Consider the following 12,873-nt stretch of genomic DNA (forward strand, 5'->3'; position numbering starts at 1 on the left):
GAAGAAACATGGGTACTTGTTAAATATCCCGACCAGATTCAAGAAGTGAAGTTAGGTTAATCGTACTGAAATATAGGCTACTAGATATGATGAAAACATGATACTTTAGTAACAAAATTATAGAAACTACAACAAAAATGGATTGAAAGCAGGCCACCCAGAGCGTATTAAATTAAATACCTAACCTAACCAAAATACCAACTCTATATATTAAATATCAATTTAAGATAGACCTCTATAGTAGTTTATCTCGCTGAGTTTAAGCTAATTATCTCCGAATGCAAACAGAGAAACCGGTTTTAAACAGATCAAACAATCAAACTTCTTGAATATGGTCGGGATATTTAACAAGTACCGAAGCATGTACTAGAAGGCTTATTGCAAATGTACGTGTATAGTTACAGAAACTAGTAGCAGACCCCGAAGCAACCAGTAGCCATTTGTAAGAAACTCAGACTTACCAAAATAAACTGCAGATCTTTCACCACTGTCTGGGAAATGTTCCATAAGAGACTTGTAGAAGGAGGTAGGATGAGAACCATCTCGGAGATACCAATTAGGATCAAAGTCCTGTTTAAGTTGAAGCACTCCCCATGTGTTTACACCAGTGAAAATCAGCGTTAGAATGATAACGAAAATCTGAAACTCCCAATTTGTATTAATTCTTACACGAAAATTAAAGCAGACCCATGCCATTTTAGGACGATCGTAAAATGTTGAATTTAAAATTTAACGAACATTTATTTCAAAACGGTTTTGAGGCACCAGTAAAAATCAGTTTCAGCATGATAACAAAAACTAGAACTCCCGTTACGTATTAATTCTTACACAAAAATTAAAGTAGACCCAACCTATTTCGGGACGTTCAAAAATAAAAGATTAGAAATTCAAGAAACATTTTGTTTCAAAAAAATCTGAGGCTTAGTTCAGACGGAAGAAGACATATAAACACCCTGCAGTTCTTCTGAATAATATCAGTCTCCTTAAAAATTCTATAAGCAGTAATTAGATGTGTTAGCATGCTACAACATTAGCAGGAATGGGCTCCTTCTACTGGGTTCCTGCACCCTGCGATACAGGAATTCTTAACAGCCAAGGGAAAATTATTGGTAAGTGAAAACTTACACTATGTACATAGAAAAATGAGATAGTCATTCAAATTCTGTCAAATTTTTATTATGAGTGGGTGAAATTAAATTAAAATGATTTTTTCTTTAGGAAAATCCACCTATTTATGACTCGCGCCACCTATGGCGCGAGTCTCGTGATTACCGTTTACCCACCTTCCTGTTTGACTGATGATCACCTGTGTGCAGGGGCATTGAGGATCTAGAGCCCTTTACAGGCAATGGCATAGAATTGGAAGATTTGAAGGAGGAGTTCTGAAGAGGGATGGAATGAATTGTGGGAGTAATGGGAATGTGTATTGTAATGTATCATAGAGAATGTTTATTTTAAGAGAATAGATGAATGGCCGTATAGGAGAAAATGATTTGAGAAGATAATTATATGCATAATAGGGTTAGAATTTTTATTTTGCTGTTGTTTTCTTTGTGAGTTTTTTTCCATTTGCTATATTTTTTGTAATCGTCACCAATGGGACTCTAATATTTCATGACTGCCATTTCTCCACCTCACCCGATTTACTGATAATCGCCAAAATGGGTAGGGATACCGAGGATCTAGAAAACTTTATGTGCAATTGTATAGTTGGAGGATCTGAGGGAGGTATTTTTTGAGAATAGATGGTGTGAATGATGGGAATTGGGGATGTATCACAGAATTTTTTTTAGAATAAAAAAGGGCTGGATAAGAGAAGAGGATTTAAAAGATGATTATATGCATATTGGGTTAGTGTCGTTATTTTGCTGTTTTTTCTTTCATTTTCAGTGCCATTTTTCTTTCGTTTTCTGTTTTTGTTTTTTTGTTTTTTCAATTTCTTATTAGTTTTTGTAGTTATCGGCCAAGGATGATCAAGGAGGGGATCAAGTGTTTCAAGATTACCATTTGGCCCCCTTATCTGTTTGACTGAAAACCGCCGACATGGGTAGGGGTACTGAGGATCTAGATAACTTTATGTGCAATTGTACAGAGTTGGGGGGATTTCAGGGAGGAATTTTTTGGTATTAGGCCAAGAGGGAAGGAATAAATGGTGGGAATAATAGAGACGTGTGTGGTGACACATCATAGAGAATTTGTTTTTGAGAATTGAAGAATGGCTGGGTAAGGGGAGATGATTTGAAGAGATGTAGAATGAGAAAGTAGACGTACGCAGGGGTAAAGGTGTTGTTTTCTTTGTGCACTTTTTCATGTTTTCTATTTATTATTATTTTTTGAAGCCATCACCCCTGCGGCTCTAGTTTACAAGCTTCCTTTCTCATTTTTCAACCCGCACACATGTACCCCACCCACGAATCCCCCCAAGCGTAGTCACTTAACGATTTTGGTTGATCTTAAGGTATCTGAAAGGAAACTTGTGTAAGTTGATCTGACAAATTTGCCTGACAATGTGAGAATTGGCTTACTGACAAAGAGGCAAACTTTCGTTGTTTGGGCTTAATCAGAACACGTCACAAAAATATGGCTAACTTGAATATAATAAAGTCAATTACCGTAGTTCAGGGTTCGATCGCACTCATTATCTAGTACGCAACCTTTTCAACAATTGAGCTATGCTTAAACCAAAACAATACCAGTTTTCACAATCAAAAGTCAAAATTTAATCAATATTAACCCAATGTCAAGGTTAGTGCAGGTGCTCTTGGATAATGTTCACCTAAGAATTTGAAGAATTTGGCCCGAAATGTTTCACCACGAATTGATTATCAAATGCTTACTTTTAAACCATGGTTGTGACCACGTGCTCGAAAAACTGGTTTCCCTGTTTCGTTTATCACGTGATATAGAAATACCACAACTTAAATTATTATTGATGGGTAAGTTGCGCAAGCAATCTTTTAGTAACGTTTTGCAACGGTTCAATAGCCGATATTTTTTTTAAGGCTTAGGTTAGATTATTTCGATTAATGGTTGCCACCCCTAGTTATTTATCACTATTTCTAGTGATTTTTTATATTACCTAAACAAAAAAAATTCACTAAATCAGCACAAATAAAAATAAATTACTGAAGAAAATCACTAAGTCAACCAAAAAATCACTAAAATCCCGTGAATTATTATTTCACCCGGTGGCAACCCTGCGTCCCACCCATGTGACAAGAGCGAAACTGGTTGCGGTAATTATAAAGAGGCTATATAAGCATATCCTTTTAAACTAAAACTTATTCCTCGCCCCCCTTTATGTACTAAGGACACCAAAATATAAGCATTTTTATCCCAGGTCCCATCTTAGGTCTGTTCACACGCGAAAACTGTGATTTTTGAAGATATTTTTGGTTATTTCAAAATATTGAAGCTCATAGGAGCATAAAACATACGTCAGCGTTGCCACGTTAAACTATGAAACTAAATAAGCGAAACTAATTAGTCAAATTTAAACATTAACAGTTTGTTCATTCTCAAGTAAAACTAAGTCTTCAAACAAAAGCCATATCTTCACAAGCTGCTTTGTACCACATATGTTTATCATAATTTAAAGCATAAAGCTCTTAAGAGCATAAAATATTCGTCATAGTTGCCACCTTAAATTATGAAAATAAATAAGCGAAACTAATTAGTCAAATTTAAACATTAACAGTTTGTTCATTCTCAAGGAAAACCAAGTCTTATAACAAAAGCCATATATTCAAAAGCTGTTTAGTACCATATATGTTTAGCATAATTTTCGCTGATGTCAACACACATTTCTTTCTATTTTATTAGCTCCCAGAGTTGTCAAAACTGAATGACAGCATATAGATGTTTCTCCTAAAAACTAAATTTCATTATTTTTATTTTTTTTTAGAAAATTAGAGCACACTGAGATCAGACTTTAGAGACAACACTGGCGAAGCATTTTTTTTTGAAAAATCAAAAGAATCAAGGGTAGCCTTGGTCATATGTTTGGCGTGGCTGAGGGGCTGCCCACTTTGGTCAAAGTTTTCACTTTGGTTCGGCGTTTTTGCTTACATTTGAACTGGGAGATGTGCGCTGTAATTACATTTCCCTGGATGTCACCAGCCCTAGGAACGGGTCTGTTGTTAGTTTACACTTAGCCAATTCAGACAATCAGAATTTCGATTTCACTATACTCAGTAATTTAATAGCCTTCAAAATCTTTGTTTAATTCGAACCCTTCCAAAAATGTTTGCAGCGTTTTTATTTTTCTTTTATTATTATTTCTATGATAAACGGAAAAAAATAATTTATACTTAAGCAAAAACGAATCGATGTAAATACAAAATTTCAAGATAATTTTTTATTTTATATTTTGAGAGTGAAAAGAATAGCATCTATAATATAATTTTTTAGATGGCGTTTATTAACTGGCCCAATAAAATGAGCAGACACCAGTAGTTTTAACTTTATTGAATGCTAGATATGAGAATTGCAATCTTAAACTTGGAAGAACAGATTTCATATTGGCCTAACTCAGATGAGGAAGAAGACGAAAGGAAAAGAAAAGAATTCTGCAGTAGTAATTCACAAGATGGTATATGATACAAAACCTTGCCCCGCTCAGTGCCGTCAGTTCGGGGGAGGGGTAGAGGCATCTATCCCTGATTCCCAGATGCCCCTCCTCATCAGATTTTGAAAAATACCTCCCCCTTATTAAATTATCCTGAGTTGACGCCACTCATCCTTCTAAACGGAATATGTTTGATCGATTAATCCGTTTTCTTATATCATATTGTTTCCCAAGCTAATTCGAAAATTTTAATTAGAACAATTCAATCTAAAAATTAGAAGCTGGATTTTTTTTTTGAAGAATGCGTAAATTTTTTTTTCGTAAAATTCAGACACAGTTGTAATTCACAAGAGTTGAAAAAAATAGTCCTTGTTGATGAAAACTGGCCGGACGAAAAATACACTTCATTTAGCCTTCTAAATAGAATTTGTTCGATCGATCAATCCGTTTCCTTATATCCTATTGCTTCTTAAGGTAATTAGAAAATTTTAACTAGAACGATTCAACCAAAAACTTAGAAGCTGGATTTTTTAGCTAATGCGACTGCTGGATTCTAGTTTTCCGATCTACAATTTAACTATTTGAGCTTAACTATCTTGTCTTGGTATTATTTGTTATTCGTTTTATAAAATTTTGTTTTATACCCCTTGTGCCAGGTCATTTTTGCTTAAAAAAACAACTTTTGGGTAGAATCAAAATTTACTTATCGGTTAATTTTTAGAAGGCCATAGGAAAGGAGAGCCTCCTGGTTTGAACCTCAATCTTCAAATTTGAAAAAATTGATAAAATATGCCATTTCAGTTATTTTATGACTAAAATTATACAAAAGTTACTTTCCATGGTTGATAAAACGATAAAAGATAAAGAACCTTCAGAGCCATTCTTGGCATATAGAGTGTTTAGTGAAGTTCTGGTGTTTCTGGTCCAGAAGTGTTTCTGGTGCTGAGTTTTGTTGTAATAGGCAACTGTGAGTAATACACAATTGAAAATTGAATTCGTTAACAAAAAAGTTGAAGAGCCCGACATGTTTTTTTAATCATTTTTTATCTCCAGTAAGGTTTATGTAGCATAATATGCAGCCCTTTGAATTAAAACACCAGTGACAGCCTAATTTCGGAGCCGATGTCATATTTATGCTTGTCGATAAAAGTACGCATGACAACAGTGCCAATTATGCATGCCGTTCGTTTTGATTGGCCAATCAGAGTCAAAAGTTAAGGAATAATTTTTTGAAAATAGGAAATGTGAAAATCCTGGAGCAGCGATTTTTCCATTTTAAACAGGAATCTGGCAAAAGATACATTATTAAGTATTCATAGAGAATAGATAAAAGGGGAAAAAACTGTTTTGAAACAAGCTGCTTAAACTAATTTCGCGTCGTTTGAATTTTCCGCTATTGTTGTACAAGAGTGGCGTCAAAAATTAAGAAAAACCGTTGTCATTCATGATTTTTTTTTATCGAGATATGTGAAAGCGACGTGGCTCGGGCATAAAGCTGGGTTTGGATACGCCTTTTAAGGGGCTCAGGATATACCCACAAGGTAAAATTATTCTATTGTTACACTGAAGACCTCTATTTTGGGTAATGAACCTATAGTTTCTTCAATTAACACAAAAGAGATGCTAAATAAAAAAAACGGACACACTAAACTGTTTAAAATATATTCTTAGGTTCTCTACCATAACGAGACAATTCTTTACTTTTCCCAGTTTAATAAGTTGTGTTTTCTGTTCGTTTTAAAGATATCATCTAAGGAAGATATCATACGCTCATGCTACTAATAATAGATACTTGGTATTACCTCTTTATAGCCCACAAGAAAGTAGACAAATAAACGAATATAAGTCGTTCTTTTTTTTTAAAACTAGCTGAACTGGTGACCAACAAATTATTTGAATGAAATTGCTCAAGTTTATTGAATTTTATTCATTTAAATAAAATTTGGGAATATACAGGTATGCTCTAAGTAATGCGAATGCTGTAATTTAAAAGGCGGTATATTACCTGATTCGAATTTTTCAGGACTGTGGAAAAAATATAATATATTTTTTGCTAAGAAACAGCTGTTTGTAAAAGGAAGCCTTGTCTAGGGATCTAAAATGCAAAAAAACGGCTTGGTTTCAATGCTCCAACTTCCAACGATTTCTTCCAACCATCCTCCAGCCTAAATATATACAGAGCAAAACAAGATAGTAGAAAGCGGATTGAACAAATTGGTAGAGTCACTCAAATGACTACTTTAAAATGCCCTTAGAAATTCCTCTGAGTAAGATTTAGCAGTCCCTTCCTCAATTATTTGAAGCGCCCAAGCTTCAGAGCCATACTTGACAGCTGTCATTACCATAGCTCCTAGAAGACTATCCTTAATTCCAAAAACACATCCAGAATTTTTCGGAGAGGGGGGGGGGGGGGGGTAGAAAAAACTTTAAAAACGAGTCAAAATTTGCTTAAATACATTTTAAGGGGGAATACTTGTTTAAGGGGAGGGGAATACAAATCTAACGTTCAAACAATTCTCACATGGCAACCACAAAGGAGGGTATAAAAAACCCTACCGTAACGTAGTTCCATCCACGTACACACAATTAGAAACTGGAATATGCTTTTACATCTTCTATGATCAAGATCTGTGGAACATTAAAAGCGTGGATCAACGAATGGAACCAATAACACAAATTAATCAGCCACGGTAATTAACAGAGTCGTATCTCATATTTTTTCGGGGGGGGGACAAAAAAGTTAAAAATGCATCAAAAATTTGTTTATATTCATTTTTATTCGTTTTTACGACTCGGACAAAATGTTTGAAAGGGTGGGGGGTCACATCCAAAATTTTTTTGGGGGAGATACAAAAAACTTTAAAAAGACATAAAAAATTTGATTAAATTCATTTTTTGTTACGTCTTTGCGAGTCGGACAAACATTTCCTTAGGTGGCATCCTTAGTTTGTAGCATCCTTAGGTGGGGTTCATCATAGCAATTTAAATTATATTTTTTACTCCATGAGGTGGTTTTTACAGGGGACCCTTCAGGCTAGTTTCAAGGGGGATTCCCCTACATGCCTCTTGTTTGTGAAGGTATGCTACAAACCTATATGAAAAAAAAAATGGAATCACACCTTAGTTGGAGTTTTCATAAGTAGAGGTCCATAGAACTTTTCAAAAAATAGTCTCAGAAGCTCCTTTTGAGAGAGGGCAGAAGGTTTCCAAGAATCAGGTTGACGATAGAAGAAACATCCATCTCTCCTCTGGTCTTGCCGAGATTCATCTATGGCTATTAAAGCAACAAAAAACGTCATCACAAAGATGAAAAGAAGCAGAATTCCAGTTGTAGCATAAATGCAAAAGGAGCGTAAAGCAGGCATACCCTGAAAATTATTCAAAATTAAGTTAACATTTCTTTTAAACACTTGGTTTTAAAACAATCTTGATTCTTTCCTCAAAATAGCATAAACATAAAAAAAAACACTTTATAGCTTAGCCTACGTACACCTTACACCCACAAAGAGGTAGTAAATTCCACAACTGAGACATTAGCTTCTGCTATCGATGGCCTTATAAGTTTAGGAGAAAGTTTGTCATAGGAGCCCTTTCTTAGTTTCTCAGATTTCTATTCTAAAGAAGAGAATCAAGTGGTTACTTTCTAGTGGGGGACTCGCCCTTTTGTGATAAAAACAAAAGTATTTGAATGTTTAATAAAAAGCCTTTAGTAGAATTATGGATACCACCTCCCTGAAGATGGTATCCAAACTTCATTTATTAAACAAAGGCAATTACACATTCATTAAATCTCCAAAAAAGCAACATTAACAACAAGTTTCAGGTGGTGTATAAACAACAGCTGGTACTTTACAAAAAATGCTATTTTACAAATATCAGTAAAACAAACAAAAGCTTAAAGATTATGAGTATGAGGTAGAATACACAGAATAAAATGGTTAAGAGCAGTCAAAATGGACAATAAAGCAATAACAAGTATATTCAATATCAGTGGATTCAATTGTAAGCTGTTTTGTAATTGAAAAACTCATAAAAAGAAAAGTGAATGTTCTGAAGATATAGAAGTAGTCTGATGCCTGGATGGTTGATTTGAATGCATTCCAGATATATCACAATGATATTTTACTAATATCGAGGTTTACCTAGAGGTAGTTTGATCCAATCAGAGTTTTCCATTGAATTTTTCAGCCAATTAAAAGGGTTTGATTGGGCCAAATTAGCGCTAGTTAGATTTCGGTATTAGTAGTATCTCATTGCGAATGAGCCTTTAATGCTATTAAATTTAAAAAAAAAAACAAGTTTTATTTTTAACTGCAAGTAAGGAACGACATTAAAACTTAAAACGAACAGAAATTATTCTGTATATGAAAGGGGTTGTCCCCTTCCCAGCGCCCCACTCTTTACGCTAAAGTTTGACTCTTTGTCACAACTCTACTTAAAAAAAACAACAAAAACTGTCAGCTCTATTCCTACTTGAGGAGTGGTGACCCTCGAGGAAATTATAGCCTAGTAAAAGACACAGCATTCCCACAGGATTCTGATCAATGGATAATTTTAGGGTACTTTGTCTGTTTTAACGGGTGTTTTTGGGCTGAAAATCCTATTCCTAGCTAATTTATCTACTATGGACTGCTTCCCCATAGTAGCATAATTTTTGTAGACATTATTATATAATGAGTTAGAGGTAATAGGCTTGAGACTGTCTGTGCAGGATTTAACCTCTTGTTGATAGAAGAGCATTGCCAAGTGCTGAAAACCATTTTGTGACCAAAATGGGCTCAGGATTGCACAAAGCCTCCATTAATACTGGCGGTCTCAGAGACTTCTTGCTGTCCGGTTCTAAGCACTGGCATCCGGGATCATTGCTTTTCCTGAGTCAAAAATAATTTTCATGATTTAAAAAACATGAAAATTGGAACCTGAAATGCTACGACGTTAAAAAATGACTATCGTATCGATATTTTGACTGACGAATTCAGACGATTCGAATTGGACTTATTAGGAGATTCAAAAACTCATATCCCAGGGATAGGAAGCATGAAATTAGGTAATATAGAATTTGTTCACTCAGGCAGGAAGTAGGCCAGGAAGGTATTAATAATAGAATAATAATCGTCACTTTATGACTAAAAAGTTCGGAATATCAGTTATAGTCGTATATACGCCTGTAGAACCGACTGACGGAGATATTAGTGACTCAGATGAATTTTACTTACAGTTACAGGAGCAAACAGACAGGATCCCAGGTAGAACTATAGTGTTTTATTAAGAGATTTTATTGCCGAGGTAGGAAGAAATAGGGATAGATGGTAGCCTAACCTAGGTAAATTTGGTGTAGGAAAAGAAAACAGTAATGGCTAGAGAATTTTGCAATTTTCTAAGTATATCAAAACTATTACCATATCATAACCATTATCTAATCATAACCAATAAAGTGTTTGGTCATACAAGGCCCATAAGTTAACATGGCATTCACGTGATGGTAAGGCAGCAAACCTTACTGATTATGTTATGGCAAACCAAAGACTGGCAGGATCAATACAAAACACTAGAGTATATAGGAGTGCTATTATTGATGTTAAAAGTAAAGAAAACCATATAGTAGTGTCTAGGGTTGATTTAATGCTAAAATTTCGGGAGGGTAACTACCTCCTGGGAAGTTATGATGTTGGTAGACTCCAGGATGAGAATTTGATTGAAAATTTCCAGGAACAGTTGAATACTAAACTTGAGTGTTGAAAATTTGACAATGTGTAAGATGGTTGGAATAATTTTAGAAGAAAATTTGTGAAGTTGCTGATAGTGTCTTAGGGAAGAAAGTTAGGACTGCAACTAGAAATACTAGTGAAAAAGCTTTCTGTTTAATAGAGAGGAGAACGGGCTTCTACAAGATTTATCTGAGTGATAGATCATATGAAAACAAAAGGAATTTAAAGCAAGTGGAGAAAGCTTTAAAATATGAACTAAGGAGGTGTGAAGTGGAGGCCATGGATAAAATTGCCAAGGATCTGGAAGATGCAGCTAGACGGTGGAATAGTAAAATATTGTACTTGGATGTTAGTTAATTGACTGGGAGTAGACAATCCCGACTTGTCCCAGTTAAACATAGGAGCGGGGTCACATTTATGGATAAGAAAAGAGTTGAAGAGCGATGAGCGGAACATTTTAAAATTGTGCTAAACACAATTTTTCGAAATCTAAGGAAGGGTATTTTTGAAATGTTTTGGTGAGAATACCAAAAAAGAAAAGTATTTTCCAATGAAAATACCAAACACAAGCATGTTCCAATGAAAAGATCAAAAGAAGGTATATTCCAAAATCTAAGGGGAGGGGGTACTAAACTCAGTGGGAGCAAGTACCCTCCCCCCAATTGACTCCCATCTGTACAAGCTATCAGCATTAGCTGTTACAGATGAGTTCAAGAATAAGTATTATCTCCTCCTCATCAGTTTGGCTTCCATTGCGGATTAAATGGCCTGAGGCATTGGTTGCTGTTGCAATTTCACTTGGGGGCCAAAGGGGAGCTTAGGAACCAAAACCGTCTCCAAAACACTATTTGTGATGGTTAAGCTCTTAGAAAGGAATGCTTAGAAAAATTCTACAAAACCTAAAAACAGTCATTTCTCGTATATTGGCACTAAATAAATTTTATTGATGAGTTGCAGCCCTCTTTCCCCCTCAGAAAACAAATTACGTGCCTATGGTGTGTATTAGATAATTCTTGCACACATCTTTGTGGTGGTACTAGAGGCGCTGGAATTGAAAGCTCAATGAGAAGGATGGGAGGCAGAATCGCACTAAAAAATGCTTAAACTCTGGTTGTGAATTCGAAAGGCGTTATAAGAGATTTTCTAAAAGAGTCAGATCTACCTTCCTCTTCCCAAAACAAAGTAAGTCTTATCAACTGGTTCAACCCGCATTATCCAATCCTTTTGATGCCAAGACGTTTGAAAATTTCTCTTTTTTCTAACACTTTTCCATCAATGGAAAGCTCGATGGGAAGTGCAGGAGGCCGAATCATACTCGGAAAATTGCTCAGGATTCGGCTGTGAACTCAAAAGGCATTATGTGGTATTTTATGGAAGAGTTACATCAACTTCTAAATCCCCAAAACAAAACAAGCTCTATCGGTTGGTTCAATCCGTATTATCTAAACCCTTTTGATGCCAAAGACATTTAGAAACTTCTAATTTTTTTTTTTTAATGCGTCATGTCCTATTTTCTCGCTCACAGAAACAGTCAGAAATTTAAGTTTTTATATTAATTCATTTTGTCGTATTTTGGATAACTAGAAAAGCTTGAGTTTTGAAACAAAAGATCCTTATTAACAGTCCACATATTAAAACATTACTTCCTGCTTATCTGTGACACTTATGTTATTTAAATCAGATATATGCATAGTAGTTTTTTAAGGGAAAGGGAAATTATATAAAAATTGTAATGGTAATTTGATTAAGAACTGCGAATAATTTCGGGAGAGCTGAGAAATTTTAGGGGTTCCGAGCACCAAACCCCACTGTGCACGTTTCTGGTTCAGTATGCTACCTTTAGAATAATTACAGCCAACATGTGACTCAGAGTATTAAACCCTTCAGTGAAAGGCTCACTAACCTATTTTAATTCATTTGTCCTTGGATAAGAACGAAAGTGTTCTTCGTAAGCCTATACAATTATTGCCGCATTATACATGTATCATGCAATTTTTTACGGAAATCGTATACAGTTCAATAGTATGACCTACGAATGAAAATGTCATAGTACTCTAAAACTCATCTTTACCTTGTGGATAAGCGGATATTACAAAAACAGGAAGTTTATTAAATACTTAAAAAATGCTTAGATTTTCAATTTCTTTTTATTCTTAAACAAAGAAAAGAATTAGCTTGAATTAAAATGTGGGTTTGTATGGGAATGATCTTGAAACTTTTTTTCGTAATTCCTTATGTTTCTACTAGGAAGGATTAATGACCCTTTAATTTAATGGAAAGTCTAATAATGAGCTATTGAACTTATCCTGAGAAAAAGATAACAACTACAGCAATTGGCGAAATACACTTCGAAGAAAAGTATTCACGAATTTTATCACTCTAAGGTTCATTTAGAATAAATAAAATTGGTAAATGTCCATGACAGCCAGCCAATCACTAATCTGAAGACAAGCACACAATACTATACAATCGACAATGGTTTCTCGAGTACTTTTAAACGGTTTATTGCAACGAACTGTAAGCAAGGAGCGACTTGACCCAATAGCAACCATAATTCTAAAAAACGAATTTGATAACTATTGATGCATCAAAAGAATT

At 34.9% G+C, this 12,873-nt stretch overlaps 1 protein-coding gene across 2 annotated transcripts in view; it reads right to left on the reverse strand.

Annotated features, from left to right (window-relative positions):
* Window positions 1-12,873, reverse strand: part of LOC136037794 (patched domain-containing protein 3-like) — a 130,317-nt gene that overhangs the window by 37,253 nt on the left and 80,191 nt on the right. For both annotated transcript variants that reach the window (XM_065720627.1, XM_065720628.1), the window contains exons 10-11: window positions 7,687-7,935; window positions 462-639 (exon numbers count right to left, since the gene is read on the reverse strand). In XM_065720627.1, coding sequence (XP_065576699.1) covers window positions 462-639; window positions 7,687-7,935 — 427 coding nt within the window. The remainder of the gene's footprint in view (window positions 1-461; window positions 640-7,686; window positions 7,936-12,873) is intronic.

The sequence above is a fragment of the Artemia franciscana genome, chromosome 17, assembly GCF_032884065.1.
Source record: "Artemia franciscana chromosome 17, ASM3288406v1, whole genome shotgun sequence".
NCBI classification, from domain to species: domain Eukaryota; kingdom Metazoa; phylum Arthropoda; class Branchiopoda; order Anostraca; family Artemiidae; genus Artemia; species Artemia franciscana.